The sequence below is a fragment of the Taudactylus pleione genome, unplaced genomic scaffold (genome assembly GCF_031769625.1).
Source record: "Taudactylus pleione unplaced genomic scaffold, aTauple2 ptg001443l, whole genome shotgun sequence".
Classification (NCBI taxonomy): Eukaryota; Metazoa; Chordata; class Amphibia; order Anura; family Myobatrachidae; genus Taudactylus; species Taudactylus pleione.
The window spans coordinates 464,900-492,746 of NW_028285842.1; the positions used below are offsets into that span (position 1 = coordinate 464,900).

General features: G+C 45.1%; 3 protein-coding genes across 3 annotated transcripts in view; 2 read left to right on the plus strand and 1 right to left on the minus strand.

The window, feature by feature from the left end:
- Positions 1–13,560, minus strand: part of LOC148442588 (uncharacterized) — a 60,605-nt gene extending 47,045 nt beyond the window's left edge. Inside the window, exons 1-5 of the mRNA XM_088463765.1 lie at positions 13,473–13,560; positions 10,419–10,529; positions 6,893–6,990; positions 6,268–6,709; positions 3,370–4,662 (exon numbers count right to left, since the gene is read on the minus strand). Coding sequence (XP_088319891.1) covers positions 3,370–4,662; positions 6,268–6,709; positions 6,893–6,990; positions 10,419–10,521 — 1,936 coding nt within the window. The 5' untranslated portion in view covers positions 10,522–10,529; positions 13,473–13,560. The remainder of the gene's footprint in view (positions 1–3,369; positions 4,663–6,267; positions 6,710–6,892; positions 6,991–10,418; positions 10,530–13,472) is intronic.
- The window catches only part of LOC148442587 (uncharacterized), a 113,913-nt gene that overhangs the window by 75,381 nt on the left and 10,685 nt on the right, over positions 1–27,847 (plus strand). The gene's annotated exons all lie outside the window — the stretch shown is intronic.
- Positions 13,835–20,360, plus strand: LOC148442589 (uncharacterized). The gene is made up of 6 exons (XM_088463771.1): positions 13,835–13,959; positions 17,742–17,906; positions 18,202–18,393; positions 18,737–18,860; positions 18,945–19,042; positions 19,584–20,360. The coding sequence occupies exons 2-6, from the start codon at positions 17,829–17,831 to the stop codon at positions 20,358–20,360; spliced, it is 1,269 nt and encodes a 422-aa protein (XP_088319897.1). The 5' UTR covers positions 13,835–13,959; positions 17,742–17,828.

Here is a 27,847-nt window from a genome sequence, read left to right on the forward strand (position 1 = left end):
CTGGAACCGTCTTGCCCGTTAGATTCTGACCCTTCCTGTCAGCTATGCTGAAAGTCTTCTCCGCTCTATCCAGAGCTCACCAGCACCTGTAGAGGGAAACCTATCCTGAGGGCCGCGACCTGTGTGTCAGACACAGCCAAGTCCACACCTTCTAGCGGGGGTCCCTGAAGAACACCGCCGGCACATTAGACTCTGCGCTTCAGAAAAAGGTCTCCTCGTCTCCCAAATACCAGTTACATCCATAATCTACCCGAGAGTGTGACATTCACTGAGTGCAATGAGGTTAGCAATGTCTGAGTAGGGTCAGACCTTGTGCAAGTGTGCGTGAGACTCCGATGTTACCGATGGTTTCGCAGACTTGGAAAGTATTACAGATGTTTATAAGGTAAGGTGGGCGTCCTTATGGGCCCTAACTTCATTTTAACCTATATATATATATATATAAAGATATATATATATATATATATATACACATACATACATACACTTGTTTTATATAAGAGACACTGACTGCACACACTGCTCCCATATTACTGGTGACATACAGGGGCTGTGACCGCTGGTGCTTTCCCTGTTATATAATCATCATACTGAGTGCACACACTGCTCCATGCTACCATATTACTGGTGTCATACAGGGGCTGTGACCGCTGGTGCTTTCCCTGCTAATCATCACACGGACTGCACATACTGCTCCATGCTACCATATTACTGGTGTCATACAGGGGCTGTGACCGCTGGTGCTTTCCCTGCTAATCATCACACGGACTGCACATACTGCTCCATGCTAACATATTACTGGTGTCATACAGGGGCTGTGAGCGCTGGTGCTTTCCCTGCTAGATAATCATCACACTGACTGCACACACTGCTCCATGCTAACATATTACTGGTGTCATACAGGGGCTGTGAGCGCTGGTGCTTTCCCTGCTAGATAATCATCACACTGACTGCACACACTGCTCCATGCTAACATATTACTGGTGTCATACAGGGGCTGTGACCGCTGGTGCTTTCCCTGCTAGATAATCATCACACTGACTGCACTCACTGCTCTATGCTAACATATTACTGGTGTCATATAGGGGCTGTGGCCACTGGTGCTTTCCTTGCTAATCATCATACTGACTGCACACACTGCTCCATGCTAACATATTACTGGTGTTATACAGGGGCTGTGACCACTGGTGCTTTCCCTGCTAGATAATCATCACACTGACTGCACTCACTGCTCTATGCTAACATATTACTGGTGTCATATAGGGGCTGTGGCCGCTAGTGCTTTCCCTGCTAATCATCATACTGACTGCACACACTGCTCCATGCTAACATATTACTGGTGTTATACAGGGGCTGTGACCGCTGGTGCTTTCCCTGCTAGATAATCATCACACTGACTGCACTCACTGCTCTATGCTAACATATTACTGGTGTCATACAGGGGCTGTGACCGCTGGTGCTTTCCCTGCTAGATAATCATCATACTGACTGCACACACTGCTCCATGCTAACATATTACTGGTGTCATATAGGGGCTGTGGCCGCTGGCGCTTTCCTTGCTAATCATGATACTGACAGCACACACTGCTCCATGCTAACATATTACTGGTGTCATACAGGGGCTGTGACCGCTGGTGCTTTCCCTGCTAGATAATCATCACACTGACTGCACACACTGCTCCATGCTAACATATTACTGGTGTCATATAGGGGCTGTGACCGCTGGTGCTTTCCTTGCTAATCATCATACTGAGTGCACACACTGGGCCTGATTCAGAGCCGGCCTCCTGGCCGCTCGCATAGCTGTGGGTGACCACCCACAGCTATTGCGAGCGGCCAGGTGATGGTCGCGATGGTCTTGACCATCGAGGATTGCGAAGAGACCCTTGCGATAGGGTCTTGAACCCACAAGCCCCAGTGAGCTTCCGGCTCTAAATAGAGCCGGAAGCTCACCACTGACATCACTCGTGATGTCAGTGGGGCCGCCCCCAAACGGTAGGCTTTCCTTCGGGAATGCCTCCGTTTGGCCAGCCAACCCCCCCGCCCGCCTCCAAAACGGGGCGAGCTGTCGATCAACATCGACAGCCGCCCCGTCTTGGTGCAAGACCGGGAGCGACTGAGAACCCGTCACAAGCCGGGTCTCGCGCATGTGCACGTCGGAGCCGGCTAAGGCGTGCACATGCGCAGTTCCCCAACATCGCCCCGCTTGTAAGCGGGGCTGAATCAGCTCCACTGCTCCATGCTAACATTTTACTGGTGTCATACAGGGGCTGTGACCGCTGGTGCTTTCCCTGCTAATCATCATACTGACTGCACACTGCCCCATACTAACATATTACTGTGGATTGGAAAGCACTAACATGACATGGGAATGACTGGACTACAGACGCTACAAGCAATGTTTACCTTTCACCTTTGCTAATATGAAGGGAGAGTCATTACATATATATATCATTTTCACTCCTCTTTGGATAAAAACACATTTTTCAAAATGTTTAGAGTATTTTTACTCCGCTGCAAAAAATGTAACATAACCATTACTGACCGTACACTCAGCGATATTTAGCTGCACAAGTGTATCCACAGGTGTCTCCTTATACTGCAAAGTCCTGGTGAGTACGCTGACCACTTCTAGTGTATACGCTGTTAGCCTGTAAGAATGAAGCTGGTAATCACACACAGCACTCAGATGTGTCTCAAGAGATGGATATACCACAATATTCATGGATCCATCAGGGAGACAGTATAAGTGATTTGTTACATCAGATCTATTATACAGCAATGACTGACGCATTTCACCTCCAACAGAGCTTTATCAGAGTCATTGCTGGTCTGTGACAGCTTTTTAACGGGAGTGATCCAATTGCTGCATGACATTAGCCCACAGATGTTAGGGGACCTTTTAGTTTGTGTACATGACGTATAAAGCAGTATATACAGTAAACAATTTTTCATGATATTTTGTTTAGTTAATTAAAACATGACAAACATTCGGTCCCTCAAATCCCAATACATGAAGATGTTTGGCTGCATCCTGTACATGGAGAACCAGAGAAATAAAACTACACAATATTACAATGTAGCATGTATACTATTATTAGTACATACAGCACAATATTACGTTCCATAGATAGATCTTTATAGCCTCATTCTCTAAGCTCGGGAAGAGAATAGTATATATACACAGAAATATACCCTGGTGTCATACAGGGGCTGTGACCACTGGTGCTTTCCCTGCTAGATAATCATTACACTGACTGCACATAATAATTTCAATTTGATAACACTTTCTCTAGTGTAAATAAAGGATGGTCTAATGAGACCTGATTTCTGTCATTTCTGATGATCAGAGTAGCTAATCTGTGTGACATCTTTTATGTGAAACAAGATATGTTTTCTGTGCAAAAGATTTCCCACACTCAGAACATGAAAATGGTTTCTCACCTGTGTGACTTCTCTGATGTATAACAAGATGTGATTTATTTGTAAAACATTTCCCACACTCAGAACATGAAAATGGCTTCTCACCTGTGTGACTTCTCTGGTGTATAACAAGATCTGTATTCCGTGCAAAACATTTCCCACACTCAGAACATAGAAATGGTTTCTCACCTGTGTGACTTCTCTGATGTAGAACAAGCTGTGATTTCTGTGTAAAACATTTCCCACACTCAGAGCAAGAAAATGGTTTCTCACCTGTGTGACTTCTCTGATGTATAACAAGAGATGTTTTCTGTGTAAAACATCTCCCACATTCAGAGCATGGAAATGGCTTCTCACCTGTGTGACTTCTCTGATGTGTAACAAGATATGATTTGTGTGTAAAACATTTCCCACACTCAGAGCAAGCAAATGGTTTCTCACCTGTGTGACTTCTCTGGTGTATAACAAGACCTGTATTCCGTGCAAAATATTTCCCACAATCAGAACATGGAAATGGTTTCTCACCTGTGTGACTTCTCTGATGTATAACAAGATATGATCTCTGTGTAAAACATCTTCCACACATAGAGCATGGAAATGGTCTCTCACCTGTGTGACTTCTCTGATGTCTAACAAGATCTGAATTTTTTGTAAAACATTTCCCACACTCAGAACATGGAAATGGTTTCTCACCTGTGTGGCTTCTTTGATGTGTAACAAGATATGAAATCTTTGTAAAACATTTCCCACACTCGGGACATGGCAATGGTTTCTCACCTGTGTGACTTCTCTGATGTATAACAAGTTTTGATTTCCGTGCAAAACATTTCCCACACTCAGAGCATGAAAATGGTTTCTCACCTGTGTGACATATCTGATGTGTAACAAACTGTGATTTGTATGTAAAACATTTCCCACATTCAGAACATGGAAATGGCCTCTCACCTGCCTTAGCTGGCTGAGGAGTAATATGCTTTTTGTTCTGTGTAAGACATTTGGCATATATAGAAGAGGGAAATACTTTATCTGCTCTAAGAGATGTAATAGAGGTACCAGGAGAACATTCCTCATAATAAGCAGGATCAGGTGATACATCTGCACTCTGAGGTACTGGATGTATAATTGGGGTAATGGGGTTTTCTCCCGGAGAATCTTGATTGATGTCATAATCTTCTATTTCACAATCTGGAAATAAAACTATTTTCTCCTTCCAGATATTCCTGCTGTTATATCCATCTGCTGGGAATAAAATAAATATATGAATGTACCATACATATAATTATCCATAAAGACGGTTATCAAAGGTCCTTATATCACCATCAAATGGATAAATTAACGATGCTCTAAGGTACAATGTAACACTCATCACCTGACATGTTACTCTGTTATGTATAGAGCAGGGATTACAGCTTTATTGTAATCATTTGTGCTGGTTTCTCTGTAACATGGGAGCAACATGTAGTGATAACAGAGCACAGTGATATGAAAAACCTCTCTGTATACTATCGGGGTTAGTGCTGGCATCTGACTGTGACATAACCTGATCCCCCCTAACTACGGTGTATTTCCAGTAACACATATCTTATCAGCAAGCTGATAATCTGGACAGTGACTTTTTAGAAGGATTATACAACATTCCAATTATTATTATTCACAGACATTGGGATTACTCTATATGATTGTGAGAGGAAGCGGTTAGTCCTACTTGGATGTTGCTTTGATGTTTCTTTTTTTGAACAGCTGCTTAACCAGTCCTAAGGGATTATTATTATTTATGTTAGTGTTAATCAGCGCCACCTGTTCATTCATCCAATCTGGCAGACACTGGACCATGGGATATTCAGAAGCTATCCCTAGGGGAAGGATGTGCTCATTAATCCCAACACTAGCATCCTTGGATGCAAAAAGCCGGTCGACCCTCAAAAGCTGGAGACCCCTGGCACAGGGAGAGACAGGAGGGCCGGGCGCCACAGACTGGTGTGCGACCTCCGGAGGTATCCGGGAACAAAGTGCTGTCCTGTCCTTATGTCTGTCATTGGGTGTTTTATTTACACTCTGCTTGTATATTTCCAACTGCCTCCAGATCAGTACAGCCACCCCTTCAGGCTGCATATCCTTGGAGACTTTTTGAACCACTTTTAATGATGTCTAAATCTGGAATACAGCCCAGCACCAAGCACACAGAACTACTAAACGCATCAGCATGAAACATCTAGTGAGTTAGACCGTGTACTCATCTACTGACTTATCTCAGAGCACTGATTCATCGCAGTGGGCGGAGTCTGCGTGGAAAGTAGTCTACAGAAATGTGTTAAGGATTCACATATTCCTACTTGATATATACTAAGGGTTACAGTCTGTATCCTAGCAGTGGCAATGCCGACACTGATATTACCGGAGCCGGAATACCGATGCCTATCACAATCCCAACATGGTGACCGCCAGAATACCGAAGGTAAGTAGCGGGGTGGGGAGGAGGGTTAGGCACCAAAGAGGGAGGGTTAGGATAGGGAGAGGGTTAGCTTACCGAACAACAAGTGTAGGTATGCTAGCCGACTGCCGGCATCCCATACCGATTCCTATACTAAGATCCGCCATTTGTTCTATTGTCTGGTATGAGTAAAATATTATATCCGTTAAAGACTTAGACTACATTCAGTCACGGTCTGATTGCACTTTCCATGTCTCATTTAAATTGTGGACAAATCTGCAGTAACCACCTCTAATTAGATTTAGAAATTAACAAACTGCTCACTAACAGAGGAGGGTGTAGGATAAGAGATTGTTGTAGTGACTGAGCAAGGAGAATATGTTTTTTTTCTGTAATAAGTGTTTATTACTCACCTGTGCTGATATATGTAGGGATTTCCTCCTCCTTACACTGCTGACCACCCCTCACATACGTCTCTTCTTCTCTCTCTATATCTTCTGCCTTATTATCAGTCACATACGTCTCTTCTTCTCCCTCTATATCTTCTGCCTTCATATCAGTCACATACGTCTCTTCTTCTCTCTCTATATCTTCTGCCTTCATATCAGTCACATACGTCTCTTCTTCTCTCTCTATATCTTCTGCCTTATTATCAGTCACATACGTCTCTTCTTCTCCCTCTGTATCTTCTGACTTTATATCAGTCACATACGTCTCTTCTTCTCCCTCTCTATGTTCTGCCTTTGTATCAGTCAGATATGTCTCTTCTTCTCCCTCTATATCTGCCTTCAAATCAGTCACATATGTCTCTTCTCCCTCTATGTCTTCTACCTTAATATCAATCAGAACTTCATCCTAAATTACCCACAAACAACAAAATAATATTTCAATAATGTCTTAGTAATTGATATCTCAGTATTATAATTGTCTTACATGCTGATATTATACTATCAATTAGGTGCAGATTAATTATTTAATGCAGGTCAATTAATGAAAAGTCACCTTGGTATTTCAATCTTCGGGAAGAGCCTATATTACCTGATTCTCCTGTGGGATCCTGTGATTCTCCTCTGTACAATCCTGTGAATAAAGATGAAGGGGACATCTCTCTGGGGTATTTCTGTTACTGGCTCCATCTGTAGGAGACACAGTGACTGAGTACATTGTATATATGTGATTATTAGGTGATGTGTGTACAGTAACTTAACCAAATATACTGGATGGGGAAAGCTCTCTAGGTGTGACTCCCTATGGTGCATTTACCAAGTATATTAGGAGACATATAAATTTTACAACAAACTGGTTGGAAAGCAATAGGAAATGTCAAAGCTCTTTATATTAGGGAACAAATATCTATCATGAGTGTTTCAAGATATTCCCAAAAGATATGGTACAATGTATCACTAAGGGTCCCCCACATCTCCAGCAGTGTGACAGGGCAGACCTGTGACATTATGTCTAGGGTCCCCACATCCCCAGCAGTGTGACAGGGCAGACCTGTGACATTATGTCTAGGATCCCCAGCAGTGTGACAGGGCAGATCTGTGACACTGTCTAGGGTCCCCATGTCCCCAGCAGTGTGACAGGGCAGACCTGTGACTATGTCTAGGGTCCTCACATCCCCAGCAGTGTGACAGGGCAGATCTGTGACACTATGTCTAGGATCCTCACATCTAGATGTCGGAGAAAAATACCTACAGAGCGTCCTGGAGAAACACCAAACAAACTATGAGTAAACACCATAATGCCAGCAAGTCTGGGGGTGACCTCTAAAAATTTACTTCCAGAATTCTACATGGAAACTACCACGTTCTCTGGCCACCAAGTGTCAGCTCCTTGGAGGTCCAAAGATAAAATGGATGTTCCTCACCTAATTCTGAAGCACAGCCCTGTTCCTGTGAAATATCAGAAATGGGTAGCCACAGGAGAGCGCCCCTAAATCTGACACAGAAGTAATGGCCAGAAGGAATAGAGTCTTCGCTGTAAACCACTTGAGTTCTACTGAAGTCAGAAATTTAAATGGAGGGACCTAAGCATTATAGCCAAATCTCAAGGAGTCACTGGGTGGACAAAGGGAGGCTGAATCCGGAGGACACCCTGAAGGAAGGTGCAGACATCCGGTAGAGGAGCAATCTTTCGTTGAAACCACACCGAAAGAACAGAGACATGCACTTTCAGGGAGGCTAGGCAGAACCCAATATCCAATCCCGCTTGAAGGAAGGCCAAAATTCTGGAAATCCAAAACACCTGGGGATCATAACCTCTGGGACGAAACCATCGAAAATATGTATACCACACTCTGTGGTAGCTCTGAGCAGAGGCTGGCTTATGAGCTCTCAGCATAGTGTTAACTACAGAGCTGGAGAATGTTCTGGACCTTAGGAGGGATGTCTCAAGAGCCACGCCGTCAAAGACAGATGACCTATTTCCGGGTAAAGGCAAGGACCCTGAAACAACAGGTCCGGACGTTGAGGCAACAGCAACTGAGTGTCTATGGAGAGACTCTGAAGATCTGAGTACCAATGACGTCTGGGTCATGCTGGAGCCACCAGCAGGACAGTGCCTCTGTCTTGTTTGATCTTCCTTAGAACTCGAGGAAGAAGGGAGACTGGAGGAAACAGGTATTCAAACTGGGAGGTCCACTTTACTGACAGAGAATCTATCAAGATAGCCTCGGCATCTCTTGTTCTGTACCCGTACACAGGCAGCTTGTGATTGTGACGGGAGGCTATCAGGTCCACCTCTAGGAGGCCCCACTTGTCTACTAAGAGTTGAAACACCTCTTGGTTAAGAGACCATTCCCCGGGATGCACGTTGTGACAGCTGAGGAAGTCTGCTTCCCAATTGAGAACTCCCAGTATGAACACTGCCGATATGGCCGGGAGATGACCTTCTGCTCACGTCAGAATGAGTGACACCTCTGTGATTGCTGCCTGACTTCGAGTGCCTCCTTGAAGGTTGATGTAAGCCACGGTGCTGGCGTTGTGGGAATGCACCTGCACGGGTTTCCCCTCCCAGATATGGCACAGTGCAACACACAAAGGAATGTGACAATTCTCACAAATACTTAGCTTTATATATGTGAGATAATAGAAACACCCTGACTACACTTGTAGGATAGGGCATGAATCAGAGAAAAGGTATAGATATATGCTGACAGCTTTGTGAAAAAAATAGACAGCGCCAGCATAAGTCACAAACAATGTAGAAAGAAACCTGTATAATGGCACTATAATCAACTATACAGACTCTGTGTCTGGTAGGCAATAGTGCTACATACGCTGACCCAAGGGCGAGGTATGTAGGGGGACTGGACCTCATGCTGTCCTTAGAGAGCTGCGACTATGCCATTAAGAAAATGGCCACCGGAGACCTCAGGGTGGGCGTGGCCAGAGCAGGAGAGCAGCTCAGCAAAGCCTGACCTCAGTTGAAAGGCGTGCTATGCTGAGAAGCCGCTAAAACAAGGAAGCTGTTTCCCCTACCTGGTCATTAACCCCCAGGACGCTGGTTTTCTGCACCAAAGTGTCCCTGGCGGTCCAGTGGAAAACAATGGCTGGAGCCTGCGTCCACACCCAGGAACTCTGGTCTGTCACACCCAGGAACTCTGGTCTGTTCCCTGAGACCAGAGGTATCGACTGCCTTAATACGTGGATCACCGCGGGCGGTAACCCGCCTTACCTGTCCCGTATTATGCGGATGCAGTCTGAGTCCTCACCGGGGCCTTGGCTAGCGGTGACCCCCAGAATGCCCACCAAGAGTCCCAGATCAGTACTGGCGTCGCAGCAGCGGATGCTTGATGGAGCGGCAGCACAGACATCCTATGGACACAGTCTGCTGCTGTGTGCTCTATTGTAGTAAAAACTACATAAAATCATAAAAATAAAGCGTTTAAGGGCTTCCCTGCTTAATGGAGACCAGACTCCAGACGGGCACCAATGAAACTGAAATGGCTCGGGGCATAGGGAGAGTGGACCCAGTGCATCCTGGAAGCTAAAGCTTTGACTGCGTGGTGCCCGGAATCCTCATCCACCACCTAAACCCCACGGTCTTTCTTTGAAGCCTATAGACCCTGAAGAAGAAATATGAGATACACCAGAGAGTGTGGGTAGAAGACTGGTCAGATCTCTGGGCTGGTAACACACAGTGACATGATGTGAGGGGGAGAGCAGGAGTATAATAGGGGCTGATGGCTCCTGATGTATGAAATACACCAGAGAGTGTGAGGAGGAGACTGGTCAGATCTCTGGGCTGGTAACATACAGTGACATGATGTGAGGAGGAGAGCAGGAGTATAATAGAGGCTGATGGCTCCTGATGTATGAGATACACCAGAGAGTGTGGGGAGGAGACTGGTCAGATCTCTGGGCTGGTAACACACAGTGACATGATGTGAGGGGGAGGGCAGGAGTATAATAGGGGCTGATGGCTCCCAACTCCCCAACTGGGCAGATACATTTCCCTCATTAGTTTGTACTGACAGAGGAGGGTGCAGGATAAGAGATTACTGTAGTGACTGCACAAAGGAGAAAATGTGACTCTTCAGTAATAAGTGTTTGTTACTTACCTGCGCTGATATATGTAGTAATCTCCTCCTCTTTAAACTGCTGACTACCCATCATGTATGCCTCCTCTTCTCCCTCTATATATTCTGCCTTTAGATCAGTCATTTCTTTACCTTATAAAACACACAAAACAAAAAAATAACATGTAAATACCAATAAATGATACAAGACATAAGTAAAAACAGAAGAATATCAGTATGAAAGACTAACTACAGCTGATCTAAAGACCATATCTATATAAGAGAAAGTGTGTGTCTGTTTTTCCTTTATACACAGCCAGAGTTTTATACCTAGCTCTACTAAATTCAGCATTGTGGTGTAGTTTGAACAGGATTAGGTTTCTGAATAGGTCTGAAGGTCGTCAGGGCCATGGAGACCTAACATGGTGCTTACCAAGTAGGCCGTGGAGTCTCTGATTTGAAATTTTAGTTTAAGCAAGTTCGCTTTGGATGGCTTCCAGTGCTAAAACAGCTCTGATCTTAAGGCACAGGCTGATATGTACCAGTGGGAGGCAGGCAGAGCTCCAACGGGAGAGCAGTGAATCAGATCAACTGTCACACTGCACATGCACTGACAGTTACTAATATCCTCCAACTGTCACACTGCACTGACTGTTACTAATTACCTCTAACTGTCACACTGCACCTGTACTGAGTTACTGATTTCCTCCAACTGTCACACTGCACCTGCACTGACCGTTACTAATTACCTCCGTCACACTGCACCTGCACTGAAAGTTACTGATTTCCTCCAACTATCACACTGCACTGACTGTTACTAATAACCTCCGACTGTCACACTGCACCTGCACTGGCAGTTACTGATTTCCTCCAAGCACATTTCCATTGGTCTGCAAAGATTTCTGCTGGCAATGATCTCTAAATTCGCAGTGCTTTGGGAAGCTATACGGATTTTTGTCCTGTAAGTCACTCTGCTCCTAATATACCACATTCCAAACAGTCAGAATACGGCTGCCTCCACTCCCATTTACTCCTAAATTGCATTGTTATCCAGGTGTGAATGACTTCTGCATTGCTTGTCAAAGCTTTCTCCCTTAAGTATAACACATTCAATCTATGATTAGTTCTTTTCACATCTCAACCTTTAAAATTGTGGACTTTTTCAGAACTATTCACTCTTAAAGCACAAAAAAAAGACTAAAAGCTCCCATACACGGGGCGATAAAGCAGGTGATCCGACTGATTGGTGCAATTTGCTTGCTATATCGCACCGTATATGGCCCTGATGTCGGGCCGAGCGTGCTCCCGTGCGGTCGTACATCGCACCCCCTGATCTTACTGTATAACCAAACATCAAGGGATGCAATATGCGATCCCATGTATGGCTATGCGTATGAGGGAGTCAGCATATCAGGCGGTTGGCCAACTGTTCGCACCGTGTGTGCGGACCGCCCGATATGTCGGACGACGGATCGCCTCGCACGGTGCCATCAGAAAAGCCATGCCACCAAATTAAAACATCCAGTCTGGGTCGCAGCTCCTCAGCTGCAAGAGTAAGAGAGGGGAGAGGTGAGGAGACCTCAGAGGAAGTACAAGCATGCTTGGCAGCTCAGCAAGAGAGGCGAGTAGCCACTGAAGAGAGAATCACACCTCAGTGTTGAGATAACAGTGTCTACATATTCTATATTAATGGATCGATAGGTCCTTTTCAGGGCTAAAGCATGTTAGCACACAGTGAGAATCCTTCTCAGTATCAATGGAATGGAGTTATACGAGAGGACAATGTAAAAGATGCAGATGTTCTTCAAGGTCCATTCTTCAACCAAGGCAACACCGGGTATCCCAGCTAGTGCTAAATGTGGTTTTTGTGCGTGCTACAAGAGAAGTCTGACAGACACCACTATAAGTTTACTATGGAATATTACAAGGGGAGGCAGAGATTTGTTCATGGCCCTCATAGACACTGACAAATTATAAATAGCCAGATAAACATTATGTCACTACAAACATGTTTTGATAGTTTGAAAAAAGACAAACGCACAGTAGAATCCCTGAGTTCTGCCCAAGTTTGGCTGATAATGGCCATACTTACATACCAATGCACAATCCTGGACTCTCCCCTTTATAATAATAATAATACCACATATCAGTGTGTGGCTGGAAGCTGTTTTATCTCAAATCATATATCACTGTACAGTCCCCTCCCCCTATATAATACCACATATCAGTGTGTGCTGGGAGCTGTGTTATTCCCCCTCATACATCACTGTACGGTCCCCTCTCCCCTATATAATAATAATACCACATATCAGTGTGTGCTGGGAGCTGTGTTATTCCCCCTCATACATCACTGTACGGTCCCCTCTCCCCTATATAATAATAATATTAATACCACATATCAGTGTGTGCTGGGAGCTGTGCTATTCCCCTTCATATATCACTGTACAGTCCCCTCCCCCCTATATACTAATAATAATACATATCAGTGTATGCTAGGAGCTGTGTTATTCCCCCTCATATATCACTGTACTGTCCCCTCTCCCCCTATATACTAATAATAATACATATCAGTGTGTGCCGGGAGCTGTGTTATTCCCCCTCATATATCACTGTACAGTCCCCTCCCCCTATATAATAATAATACCACATATCAGTGTGTGCTGGGAGCTGTGTTATTCCCCCTCATATCACTGTACAGTCCCCTCTCTCCTATATAATAATAATACCACATATCAGTGTGTGCTGGGAGCTGTTATTCCTCCTCATATATCACTGTACAGTCCCCTCTCCCCTATATAATAATAATACCACATATCAGTGTGTGCTGGGAGCTGTGTTATTCCCCCTCATATATCACTGTACGGTCCCCTCTCCCCTATATAATAATACCACATATCAGTGTGTGCTGGGAGCTGTGTTATTCCCCCTCATACATCACTGTACGGTCCCCTCTCCCCTATATAATAATAATACCACATATCAGTGTGTGCTGGGAGCTGTTATTCCCCCTCATATATCACTGTACAGTCCCCTCTCCCCCTATATAATAATGATAATATCACAGATATCATATAAGAAGTCACATGACATAATCACCAGAGATGTTGCCGGATGGATAAAATGGCGGCTGAGGTATCTGGAATCTCTCGCTATGTAGCCCCGCCCTCTCCGCACCGTCACGTGTTAGGGCCTCACTCTGTTGTGTATTTTGTGCAATCTGATTGGCTCTTCTCATTACAGCCTGGCCGTACGATTGGCTGTCGCTTCTCCCCCCCCCTCCCCTTCGGAATCTGTGGCATCATGTGATCCGCTCTGTAATAACTTTGACCACACTTGTCCCCAGTGCAGGAGGCTGGCGGCCATTTTCTTGTATACCAGGTCCGGCAGTTACTATGGGAGCGGCGGCCATTTTCTCCTGGTCTGAGCCCTGCCCCCTATTTATCATGTGATCTCCTCCGGGCAGCGCTGTAGACACAGAGTCACTCAGTCATTGTCTCATCCTCTGCTGCTGCTGCTGCTGCCGGGGAGAGGGGGCACAATAGGAGCAGAGAGACACCGGGGAGACTGCTGCAGGGGAGGGCAGGTAGGATGGTGACAGTCCTGGTGCTAATCTGTATTATTAGGTGGTAATGACAGTCTTCCTCCCTGCAGGTATAATCACATAGAGATGGCATGTGTGCACGCAGGGGGGGTTCTGAGCACGCAGAACCCAACCCCCCCGCCCACCAATCAGTTTCGTAGCATCGTCGGACCAGTGGCACCGCCGGCCTCGGCCCCGGTCACCTCTGTCAGTATGTGCAGTGTGGACCGCACTACGCAGTGCCAAATCGCACCGCCGGGTAGTGCGCTCGTAGTGCGCGTTTGTTTTGGCAGCCAATGAGACTCAGACAGACTCTCATTGGCTGCTGCATCCTTCCGGCTCCCGCAGTGGGTGGAGGGAGAGGCGCCATGACGTCTCTCTCCCATAATACCGAGCGGGAGGATGAAGGAGCGGACGGGAAAGAAATTAAAGGGAGATGTATAAATCTTTATATGTATTTTAATGAAATGGACATAAACATTTGTGGTTTTCATTAAATGACCCCCACCCACGTGCCCCCACATTACGTTGGGCTATTTTGGATTGGTCTGGGCTTCTTTTTCACCCATCAGTTCCTTGTTTTTTATTTTAAAGTTGGCAACAGTGACTGTGGTTCTGCGTTATCATTGAGCGGGTGGGATGCTCTATGGTGTCCTATTTGCATAATTCAGAGGGTGCTGACCCCGTTATTACTATAATACAGGTGGCGCAGACTCCGTTGTTACTATAATACAGGTGGCGCAGACTCAGTTGTTTCTATAATACAGGTGGCGCAGACCCCGTTGTTACTATAATACAGGTGGCGCAGACATTGTTGTTACTATAATACAGGTGATGCAGACATTGTTGTTACTATAATACTGGTGGTGCAGACATTGTTGTTACTATAATACAGGTGGTGCAGACCCTGTTGTTACTATAATACAAGTGGTGCAGACATTGTTGTTACTATAATACAGGTGGCGCAGACATTGTTGTTACTATAATACAGGTGGTTCAGACATTGTTACTATAATACAGGTGGTGCAGACACTATTGTTACTATAATACAGGTGGTTCAGACACTATTGTTACTATAATACAGGTGCTGCAGACCCTGTTGTTACTATAATACAGGTGATACAGACATTGTTACTAGAATACAGGTGATACAGACATTGTTACTGTAATACAGGTGGTGCAGACACTATTGTTACTATAATACATGTGATGCAGACATTGTTGTTACTATAATACAGGTGGTTCAGACATTGTTGTTTCTATAATACAGGTGGTGCAGACTCTGTTGTTACTATAATACAGGTGGTGCAGACACTATTGTTACTATAATACAGGTGGTTCAGACATTGTTGTTTCTATAATACAGGTGGTGCAGACTCTGTTGTTACTATAATATAGGTGGCGCAGACCCTGTTGTTACTATAATACAGGTGGTGCAGACACTATTGTTACTATAATACAGGTGGTTCAGACATTGTTGTTTCTATAATACAGGTGGTGCAGACACTATTGTTACTATTATACAGGCGGTGCAGACACTATTGTTACTATAATACAGGTGGTGCAGACACTATTGTTACTATAATACAGGTGGTGCAGACACTATTGTTACTATAATACAGGTGGTGCAGACACTATTGTTACTATAATACAGGTGGTGCAGACACTATTGTTACTATAATACATGTGATGCAGACCCTGTTGTTACTATAAAACAGGTGGTGCAGACCCTGTTGTTACTATAATACAGGTGCTGCAGACATTGTTGTTGGTTTTCCCTTGAACTTCTGCGAGGGAAAACATCACAGTGCAGATGGGCTTCGGAACGACTCATCGCATCCTTCGCGCTGACTTACCCCAAGTACGCAACCCTGAGTACGTTAGCCTCAGTGGCTTAAGTTCATCCCAGACACCTGGAGGCAAGTTATAATTTGGTGCTTCCCACTCTAAAAAAAAAGGAAAAATAAATATGGTGCATATCTATATATCTACCTATTTATTTATCTCATATCTATGTAACTATATCTATCTATATATCTTAGTGTTCAGTCTAGCTCTGGCATCAGGCAGAGCGCCAGAGCTGGAGAGGTCACTTCCGCGCGCACCCGAAAAAAGGGGGCGTGGTCATTGAAAACGAGGCGTGTCTATAAGACCCGTCACCTTTTCGTCACTCGTGGACGTGCCTGGCACTTACGAACAAGCGCTGCTTACAGGTAGAATGGATGCCGGGCTCATGCACCCAGCGTCTATTCACCGGCGGTGACCACACATTTCCCCACCCGCGGGACACTGCGACCCGCGGGTGAAGACGGCACCCGCAGGCTGTCTAAGCGGGGTGCTGCGTGGTGAGGGCAGGGCACTTTTTGCCCTTGAGAAGGAGAGCAGGGCGCAGCCTAGAGGGAAAGCTATATCTCATATCTATCTATCTCAGATCTATCTCATAGTATATGGTTATGGTAGCTTTTCAGGTGCCGGGAAGAGGTGCCATGTATTGGGTGGCCAGGACAATACACTCCGGGTACATATTTACAGTCCTAAGTTGGATGAATATATTGTGGGCAATGGAGGAGGTGCCCCTTCAGTTCTGGCGCCCGGCGGCTGGCGCCTCCATTGTCTCCCATAGTTCTGCCCCTGGTTAGCCTGCAGGTCCAGGTGCCGGAATGGAGCACAATGTGCCTTAGCCATCTGTTCCTGGTGCTAGAATGGAGCATTGGGTACGTTAGCCAGCAGTTCTGCGTTCCAGGAATAGGTATACGGGAACATTATCCATCCCATCCAGCTGCCCCATTGTCTCCAGGTATCTTAGCCATCCATTTTGGGTGCCGGAATGGGGCTCTAAGTACCCAAGCCCTTCATCCCAGCTGCTGGAATAGGTGTTGGAGCAGTAGTCCTATGTGTTTCAGTTGCCAGAACAGGTGTTAGGTTGCTAATTCCATCTCATCCGGCTTCCGGAATAGACGTCTCAGTACCATGGGTGTAACTAGAGGTTTGAGGCCCAAAGCAACATTTTGAAGGAGTCCCTGCAAAACACACACCTAGAGGGAGAGCATCTGCATACAAGACGTCCACAATAACAAGTCATCCATTATTTTTACCCCAACACTGGGGGCAACATCATCATATCTAGGGAGGGGACTATTAACCCTCTCACCCAGGAAGGCTCAAGCCAACCATGGTTACCAACTAACTAATAGAGGTGGGCACCTGGGAGTTTCGGTGTAACCCCCTATACACGGATCAGGTCCGCTTCCTCAGGCAAATTGCATCAAGTATGTGTCTTGGAGGTCCAGGACTCTTGGCCATGAGAGGACCATTGGTGTAACCTCCAGCAATGCCGTGTGGTGGTCACTGAGCAGCCCTGTGAAGCTGGGTCAGAGGAACTTCTGAGAAACACTGAACAAGACTCTATGTCTCTGGGAATGAGGGGACTTAGTGGTCATTCAATGTACTGTTATGTTTATATGGGAAACATGATAGCGTAATGGACAGCATTACTAAGCACTGGGGTCGTGAATTCAAATCCCGACCAAGACCCTGTCAGTGTGGATTTTGTATGTTCTTATTGTGTTTGCATTGGTGTCTTCCATGTGCATACTGGTAGGTTAGTTGGTTTCTTTAAAAAGTACCCCTAGTGTGAGTGTCCGTGTGGAAGGAAATGTAGATTGTAAGCTCCTCTGTGGCAGAGACAGATGTGACTAAATATTCCCTGTAAAGCGCGTGTAATATGTGCTCACTACATAAATAACTAGTAAGAAATAACTTCTAATAAATATATTTATTCCTAGTTATCTGTTTACTGAGGAGTCAGATCCTTGTTACTAGAAGTCACGTGAGGGAGAGACTTGTACTGTATAAATCACTAATCACTGAGAATGGACACGGACAAGAGTCACATGACTGAGAGGATACTAAATCTCACCCTGGAGATCATCTACCTGCTGACTGGGGAGGTGAGAGGGTCTGGGAGTGCCACAGTGACATCACTTATATCTATAGTAATAATACATGGACATGACTGGGGAGGTGAGGGGATCTAGGAGTGCCACAGTGACATCACCTATATCTATAGTAATAATACAGGGACATGACTGGGGAGGTGAGTGGATCTGGTAGTGTCACAGTGACATCACCTATATCTATAGTAATAATACAGGGACATAACTGGGGAGGTGAGTGGGTCTGGGACTGTTACAGTGATATCTGGGAATGTATGCAGTGATATTTGGTATCTCCACCAATACACAGGATTACACAGTAGTGAAGAAGACATTTGGTGAGTGTGAGACACCCAGCAGCTCTCCCCATGTGTCAGGAGGACTGAATAGGACCCAGAGCCCCATCACGGTGCCTCCACCTCACTCACTGATACATGAGACACACAATGACCAGAAGATCATGGAACTCACCAACAAGATCATTCAGCTTCTGACTGGAGAGGTGACTGCTGGGAATGGGACATTATACAGTAACACCAGGGGATGTGTCTGGGTGATGACTGGAGAGGTGACTGCTGGGAATAGGACATTATACAGTAACACCAGGGGATGGGTCTGGGTGCTGACTAGAGAGGTGACTGCTGGGAATGGGACATTATACAGTAACACCAGGGGATGTGTCTGGGTGATGACTGGAGAGGTGACTGTTGGGAATGGGACATTATACAGTAACACCAGGGGATGTGTCTGGGTGATGACTGGAGAGGTGACTGCTGGGAATGGGACATTATACAGTAACAGCAGGGGATGTGTCTGGGTGATGACTGTATCATTGTGTGTGTCAGGTTCCCATAAGGTTTCAGGATGTCACGGTCTGTGTCTCCATGCAGGAGGGGAGGTATATAGAGGAGCACAGGGGTCTGTACAAGGACATGATGATAGAAAATCACCGGCCCCGCGAATCACCAGGTAAGAGGTGACTGTAATTTATTGTACATGTCACTTGATAATCACATATATACAATGTACCTAGTCACAGTGTGTCTCCTACAGGTGGACCCAGTAACAGAAATACCCCAGAGAGATGTTCCCTTCCTTTGTATTCACAGGATTGTACAGAGGAGAATCATAGGACCCCACAGGTGTATCAGGTAGGTGGTATTTAGGGTCTAACCCAGTGTTTCCCAACTTCGGTCCTCAAGGCACACTAACAGTCCTGGTTTAAGTGATAGCCATGGTTAAGCATGGATAGTTAAGCCAAAATAACTGAGGTATTAATTAACTCAGCTGTGCTCAAGTATGGTAATCCTTAAAACCTGGACTGTTAGTGTGCCTTGAGGACCGTCGTTGGGAACCCCTGGTCTAAGCAATATATCACAGTAACTTTCTCTAAATGATCTGTAGAGCAGCAATGTGTGCCTTATACACTGATATTATACTGTTTAGTCTACATCAGTGGTTCTCAAACTCTGTCCTCAGAACCCCAAACAGTTCACATTCTCCAGGTCACCCAGCAGGCGCACAGGTGTATTCATTAGTCACTGACACATTGTAACAGATCCACATGTGGAGCTAATTATTTAACTTGTGATTATGTGAGGAGAAACCATGCACAGTTTGGGGTCCTGAGGACTAAGTTTGAGAACCTGTGGTCTAAATGAAATCAGACATTATTTTTTATGGGTCATTTAGAGTGAAGATTTTGCTGATATTAAAGTTGAAGATATAAAGGAAGAAAAAGAAGAGACTAATAACAAGGCAGAAGATACAGAGGGAGAAGAAGAGACATATATGACTGATATAAAGGCAGAAGATACAGAGGGAGAAGAAGAGACATATGTGGCTAATATGAAGGCAGAAAATATAGAGGGAGAAGAAGAGACGTATGTGACTAATATGAAGGCAGAAGATACAGAGGAAGAAGAGACGTATGTGACTGATATGAAGGCAGAAGATATAGAAGGAGAAGAAGAGACGTATGTGACTGATATGAAGGCAGAAGATATAGAGGGAGAAGAAGAGATGTATGTGACTGATATGAAGGCAGAAGATATAGAGGGAGAAGAAGAGACGTATGTGACTGATATGAAGGCAGAAGATATAGAGGGAGAAGAAGAGATGTATGTGACTGATATGAAGGCAGAAGATATAGAAGGAGAAGAAGAGACGTATGTGACTGATATGAAGGCAGAAGATATAGAGGGAGAAGAAGAGACGTATGTGACTGATAAGGCAGAAGATACAGAAGGAGAAGAAGAGACATATGTGACTGATAATAAGGCAGAAGATTCAGAAGTAGAAGAAGAGACTTATGTGACTGTTATGAAGGCAGAAGATATAGAGGGAGAAGAGACGTATGGGACTGATGTGAAGGCAGAAGATATAGAGAGAGAAGAAGAGATGTATATGATGGGTGATCAGCAGTGTAAGGAGGAGGAAATCCCTACAGATATCAGCACAGGTGAGTAATGAACACTTATTACAGAAAAGAGTCACATATTCTCCTTGTTCAGTTACTACAACAATCTCATATCCTACACCCTCCTATGTCAGTACAAACTAATGCTGGAAATGTATCTGCCCAGTGGGGGAGCTAGGAGCCATCAGCCCCTATTATACTCCTGCTCTCCCCCTCACATCATGTCACTGGGTTACCAGCCCAGAGACCTGACCAGTCTCCTCCTCACACTCTCTGGTGTATCTCATACATCAGGAGCCATCAGCCCCTATTATAATCCTGCTCTCCCCCTCACATTATGTCACTGTGTGTTACCAGCCCAGATACCTGACCAGTCTCCTCCCCACACTCTCTGGCGTAGTTCATACATCAGGAGCCATCAGCCCCTATTATACTCCTGCTTTCCTCCTCACATCATGTCACTGTGTGTTACCAGCCCAGAGATCTGACCAGTCTCCTCCCCACATTCTCTGGTGTATCTCATACATCAGGAGCCATCAGCCCCTATTGTACTCCTGTTCTTCCCCCTCACATCATGTCACTGTGTGTTACCAGCCCAGATATCTGTCCAGTCTCTTCCCCACTTTCTCCTCACATCATGGAGGGACTTGAGAGTGCGCTGTTGGTGCCAGCCAATTACCGCGTTGACCCAGGGTATATCCTTCTGTGATAGCATTCTTTGCCTGAGCTTCGTCGCTACTAGATGTCCAAGGCTCCAGCTCCCTGGCTAGCTGTCTGCAGTTCACCTGCCGATTCCTGCTGTGGTACCAATTCTGCTCCAGGGTGTGCTATAGTCCGGTCCCAATCTGACTCCATTTTGTTCTATAGTGAGGTCCCAAACTTTTTTAAGTTTGTGTTATAGCCCGGTCCCAACCCAGCTCCAGTTTGTGCTATAGTCCTGTCCCAATTTAGCTCCAATTTGTGCTACACTCCGGATTCTAATCCGACTCCAGTTCATGGTTCAGTTCGTTCCCAATCCGGCTCCAGCCTGAGCTATGTTCCCGCCCCAGTTTGTGCTATAGTCCAGTCCCATTTGGTGCTACATTCTAGTCCCAGTGTTTATTTCCAGTGCAATAAGCAAAAGCAATTTTAGCTGGCGCTCATGTGACTGGTGTGTTGTGTGGTAATAATGGTAACGAGTTAGACTTGAAAGATTTATTGAAGGTTCAATCAAATGGGCACATTATAGATATATATATATATATATATATATATATATATATAATATAATATATATAATCTATTATATATAATGGATATATTCCATAGACAAAATCCTTACGGTTGTTTCACATGTCCCATTAAGGCTTCTTAGCTATGATCTGAATTTTCAGAAAACCTACTGAATTTCTGCCACTCAAACTTAAAAAAAGCAATGAAATTATGATCATTAAATGGACGTGTTCCTTGTGTAATACAGATACATTATATACCCTACATCACTGACTCTTCTATGACCCGCCAATGCATTACTGACCCCTCTATACCCTACACTACATAACTGACCCCATTATACCCTAAACTAAATCACTAACATATCTATACCCTACACTACATTATGCCATCACACCCTGTGGTTAACTGAAGTGCACTTGGGAACTGTAGTGAAGCAAATGGGAGAATGTCCAGATAGTGACAGGCAGGAACAGTCCAGTATGCAGGTGGGGTGATGCTGAGGTGGATTGCAGGCTGAGGTGGATTGCAGGCTGAGGTGGATTGCAGGCTGAGGTGGATTGCAGGCTGAGGTGGATTGCAGGCTGAGGTGAATGGCAGGCTGAGGTGAATAATGTCCAGAGGAAATGTAAGTGGAGGCAGGGTGCAGGGTAACAGCTGACACAGGTACTCAGGCAAGGGAGAGGCAATAGGAGGAGGCAGGGGATTCCAGCAGGGTGTGGAGCAGGTCAGGTAAAGCAGGCTTAGGCAAAGATCCAACAGGCAGACGGACAAGCTCAGGAACTCTCTCTCAGCTTGCGCTGAGAAACACGTTGCACTGGCAATGCAAGGGAGCTCTGAACTCCCCTAAATACCCAGTGCTAAGCCGTGACTGGTCAGAGAGGGAGCATGTGACACGCCAGGATTGGCCGACTAGGGCACATGGCTGAAAGCAAGATGGCGGCGCCCCTGCCAGAGCGGAATGGAAACAGCACCGCCAGGCCTACCCAGCACAGTGACAAAATGCCCAAACAGGTCCACGCACAGCCAATGCTCCCCGCCAGGCACCAGCACCACCGCCAGACGCCCCCCGCCACAGCATCCTCACAGATAACACTCACTGACCACCATGCCGAGAAGCCCTGGTCGTGACAATAAAACTATTATACTCTGTCTATTCATGTATACTTTCTTCCCCTAAATGCCTCCATGCTGCTCTATCTTCCCAATACCTACTGCTGTGTGGTCTCCCAACTCTGCTAGTCTGTACTCCCTCATCCCCAATCTGTCTTTCCCCTCCCGCACCGCCCTCTCTTCCTGCATCTGTGCCAATCTGTTTCCTTATATCTGCCCTCATCTTTGCCACTCTTTCTTCATCCTTCTGCACCACTTTGTCCCCCCCCAACAGCACCATTTTTTCTTCCTCCACATTCGCACCAATTTGTTTTCTCCAATCTCTACTGTTGTATGTTCTCCCATTTGTGCTAGTCTGTATCCTCTCATCCACGCCAATCTGTCTTTACCCATCTGCGCTGCTCTATCTTCCCGGGTCCATGCCACTCTATACCACTCCATACGTGTCACTCTGTCTTCTCAGAAAGCTGACTGTTGAATGCGACTTTGACCACCCCCTCAAGGACCCAAATTTTTTGACAGCCTGTTTGCCTCCGGAGCTGCTGGGAAGTTTATTACATCATCATTGGCTCGGGAAACTTCCTTCCCATCAAGGCTCTGCCTAATCCGCTCTTTCTCACAGCAGTGGACGGGAGCCACATTCAATGAGGTCTCATTACTCATTCCACTACTTGAGCTCTTATTTATTCCCAAAGCTACTCATCATCTTGTCCTCGGTCTTCCGTGAGTACAACTTCATAATCCTCAGTTTGATTGGCCTACATCACAGCTTAGGTCATGGGGTGCCTCTTGTTTCCAGTCTTGTTTGTCTCGTGTGATTTCTCTACGTTTAATCCAGTCTGGCCGCCTTTGATCATCTTTGATACACAAGATGGTTATTAAAAAATTTTTTTTTTTGTAATCTTTTTATTAAAGAATATTTTTACAGAACAAATGGATGCAAATATTAGCAATACGTCCATCATAATAACAGTAGTAACAATTGGCTATGCAATAGCCCAATAACATTAAGAGCATTGACCACGATGGTGTAAAGAATCAAGAAGATGAGATGAAAAATTGCATTCAAATACATAGAAAGAGTAAACATCTTTGCATTATTATTATTAAAGTAGTATTAATATACATAATACATAAAAGGGGTGGGAATAAAAGAAAGATGGTGGAGGAATAGACAAGGGGGAACACAAAAGGGTAAGAAGAGGAAGAAAATGATTTTTTTTATTTTTTTTTGGATAATAAGGATAAATAAATGGTCATACATCACCAGGTTATACAGAACACCTGTATGAGAAGTGTGTAAAATATGAATTAAAATTTTATAAATCAAGTTAAAGCAGAATCCTATAATAATTTTCTATGCAGATACCAATCTGTTTTTTCAAAAATAATAAAGATGTGGTTTTGGGTATTGGTATGTTATTACAAATATTTAATCATGCCATTCCGTCCTTTGCAATGCCACTGCTGTATTCCAGCTCTTTGTAAAGGAGATTTTCCGAGACATCTTGTATCTCTATGTAGTTGTTTACTTAGACAACATTCTTAGATTCACCTGGAGTCCCTTTGGCAGTATGTGAAAGAAGTTCTGCAGCGTCTTTGTGTAAATCATCTCTATGGTAAACTGTCCAAGTGTATCTTTGAAGTGCCCGAAATTCCATTTCTATGCTACATTATTTCCGGGAATAATCTTCAAATGGATCCTGAAAAGTCAAGTGCCATTCGAGACTGGCCACAGCCCTCCACCTTGGAGGCATCCACCAATTTTTAGGATTCACTAAATATTAACGCAAGTAACTAAAAAAAATAATTCTGTGGTAGCCTCGATGACAGCCTTAACAAAGAAGAGAGCCAATCCTTTGCACTGGTCTCCTGAAGCCATCTCTGCTTTTCATGTTTTAAAACAAGCTTTTACCTCTGCACCATTCCTCTGTCAGCCTGATTTGGAAAACCCATTCTTCCTTGAAGTCGATCCTTTGTCTGTGGGAATAGCTGCTGTCTTATCACAGAACATGGAAGACGGGAAGCTTCATCCATGCAGGTTTTTCTCCCGAAGATTTTCTCCTGCTGAAAAAAATGATTCAATTGGTGACCAAGAGCTCTTAGCCATCAAATTAGCCTTAGAGGAGTGGTGATACCTTTTTAGAGGATGCTAAACATCCCATAACTATTTTCTTGGTTCATAAGAACCTGTTGTAGCTAAAATCAGCCCAGTGTCTCAACCCTTGGCAGTCTTCCTGGGCCTTATTCTTCTCAAGGTTCTACTACAAAATCACCTTCCACCCTGGAGTCCAAAATCGTAAGGCAGACGCTCTAAAGTGTCTGCTATCCATCAGGAATCTTGTCCTATTCCCAATCCGCTTTCATTTGCCAACAGCCAGGTAGCCCCTGTACCTAGTATTCCCGCTAGGCTGTTTTAGCGGGGCGCCGCACCCTGCCCGATATCTGAAGTGCAGAACGCGCCCTGCCCTATTTCTGAAGGGCAAAACGCGCACTGCCCTCCAGCGCGGCGGCCCGCTTAGACAGCCTATGGGTTCTGCCTCCACCCGCGGGTCGCTGTGTCCCGCGGGTGGTCAAAACGGCGGCGCGGCGGTCACAGCCGGTGAATGGACACCGGGCGCATGCGCCCAGCATCGATTCACAGTGACTGCAGTGCTTGGGGGCTGCCCGGCATGTCTGTTAGTGCTGGGCACGCCCCCAGGAGTGGCGCAAAGGGGACGTGTCATAAAGAAACGCCCCCTTTTCTTTGGCCATGCCCCCTTTTCGGGCGCGCGCAAAAGTGCCCTAACTCTAGGTCCGGTGCCCTGCCTGCAGCTGGACCTAGAGTGAACACTATGTACCACCACCCGGTAAGATGTTCCTACATCCAGAACACCACCAAAATTTGTTAACATGGGCTCATGGATCCTTATTCGCTGGTCATGCTGGTATCTGAAAAATGTTTATATTTTTTTCATGCTCCTATTGCTGGTCTTTTATGAAATGAGATGTGCAAGAGTTTAACGCCTCATATATCAAATGCGCCCAGCATAAAAACTATCATGAAAAGCAAGTTGGTCTTCTCCAACCACTATCAATACCAAAGCAGCCACAGACCCATTTATGAATGGACTTTATTACTGATGCCTGTCTCAAAAGGATGTAATACTGCCTGGGTGGTGGTGGATCGCTTTTCTAAAATTTCCCATTTTATTACTTTGTCCGGTCTTCCATCAGCACCCCAGTTAGGACCCATCTTCATACGCGAGATTTTTTGTCTCCATAATCTCCCGAAGGAAATTGTCTCAGACAGAGGAGTACAGTTTGTGGCCAGGTTCTGGGGAGCATTATGTTCCACAATTCAAGTCTAATTAAAATTCTCTTCAGCATATCATCCCCAAACTGGTCAAATGGGGACTGAGGAGAGTGCGCTGTTGGTGAGCCCCCAGCGTGGTCTCAGGGGCCTGGTGCTCCAGTGATGTTCCCGCCGGATCTGGACTCTGGGTGGCTCCGTGCTGGTCCCAGTCAGCTGAGCGCTATTCTCCAATTGCTGCCAGGCTAATACCCACCTGACCACACCAGCCAATCACTGCGTAACCCAGGGTATAAATCTCTTTCTCTGACAGCATTTTGTGCCTGAGTTTCGTAGCTACTAGATGTCCGAGGCTCCAGCTCCCTGACTAGCTGTCTGCAGTACACCTGATGATTCCTGCTGTCTTTCCAATCCGGCTCCAGTGTTTGCTATTGTCCGGTCCCAATCCAGCCCCAGCCTGTGCTACATTCCAGTCCCAATCTGGCTCCAGTTTGTGCTGTAGTCCGGTCCCAATCCTGGCCAAATTGCTACATTCCGGTTCCAGTCCCAGTGTTTATTTCCAGTGCACCTTTCTCCCATTACTCTCCTGCTGCATAACATCATATACATCCTTCATCTATTCCCTACTCCAAACCTCCCGAGCTATCAGTGACCAGGTATCTAAGTCTCTCCTGGGAAGTCCAGAACCCGCAGTCCTTACATACAGGAGCCGGTGGATGCCCTGAAGTTTTCTCACACTGGTAAACTCCTTCGCCCCGATGGGCTTACAGTGTCATATTACAGAACCATTGGGGAATCGCTGCCCCTAAAATACTTTTGGCCTTGTGCAGCCCAGCCCCCCTTTTCCCTCTGTGTATGTGTGTATATAAGGTACATATGAAGGCGATACCCCTTCTCCTGGGCTAGCACTCCTCCCACCTGCCCCAGGTGATATTAATTAGTATGGGTCTTCTACATTGCAGTACAGACATTTATTGCTCTATTACAGGTAAGTTCTAGATAAATGTATTTAATGTGTCAGTATTAGGGATGTTAGGTTCACCGTCACGTGGTATGTGGGCAAACATGTACTAAGTAACCTAACTTAAAAGAACCATGTTAATTGTTGGAGTATATTATAAATATTATGATCATTAGAAATCTTAGTGATTATAGTGAGCACATGAATCTCCCGTTTCTTTCGGCTGTCTCGTTCACCTGGCATGCAAACATTACTGGAAATAACCGTCTATCAGCCACATCCTCTGACACTTATTTAGTTCTTCCATAAATGTAAAATTCTATATCTGAACATACAAATCATTTGGTTAGCGGATACAAGTTATACAGTGGATCATAAGTCTACAGATCATAACACATACTGTTACTAATACCATTGCTAATATGCCCATTCTGATATGAAATGGGCTTTATCATTACACCGACCCCTACATTGCAACTGGAGTGTACTGTTATTGGTGTCCTGTAACAGTGATGTGACCCATTACTGCAGATTAGGGGTTAATACTAAGAATCATGTCTGGCCAAGATGCCAGTTACTGGGGAGTTTAGCCTATTTTTCTGACACGGAGGTTGACAAAAGACAAACACAGGAGTAAAAACCAGATTAAAACTGCAAAACGGGTGTAAAAAAAAATAGAGTTAAATACACCATCAGCCAAACTCGTAAGTACTTTCCATAGGAAACAATATTTCATGGGAATTTACCAAGAATAGTGATTTTATGAATGTTTAAAAACACGAAACTCTGGTGAAAACTAGGAATGTGCGCCGACCCCCATGTTTTGGTTGTGGATGTGTATCTCCTTGTGTTTTCGATCTGGATTTGGTTTTACCAAAACTGCCCCTTGCGTGTTTTGGTTTTGGATATGTATTTTTTTTTTTTTAATTGATAAAATCTGCTAAAAATCACATAATTTG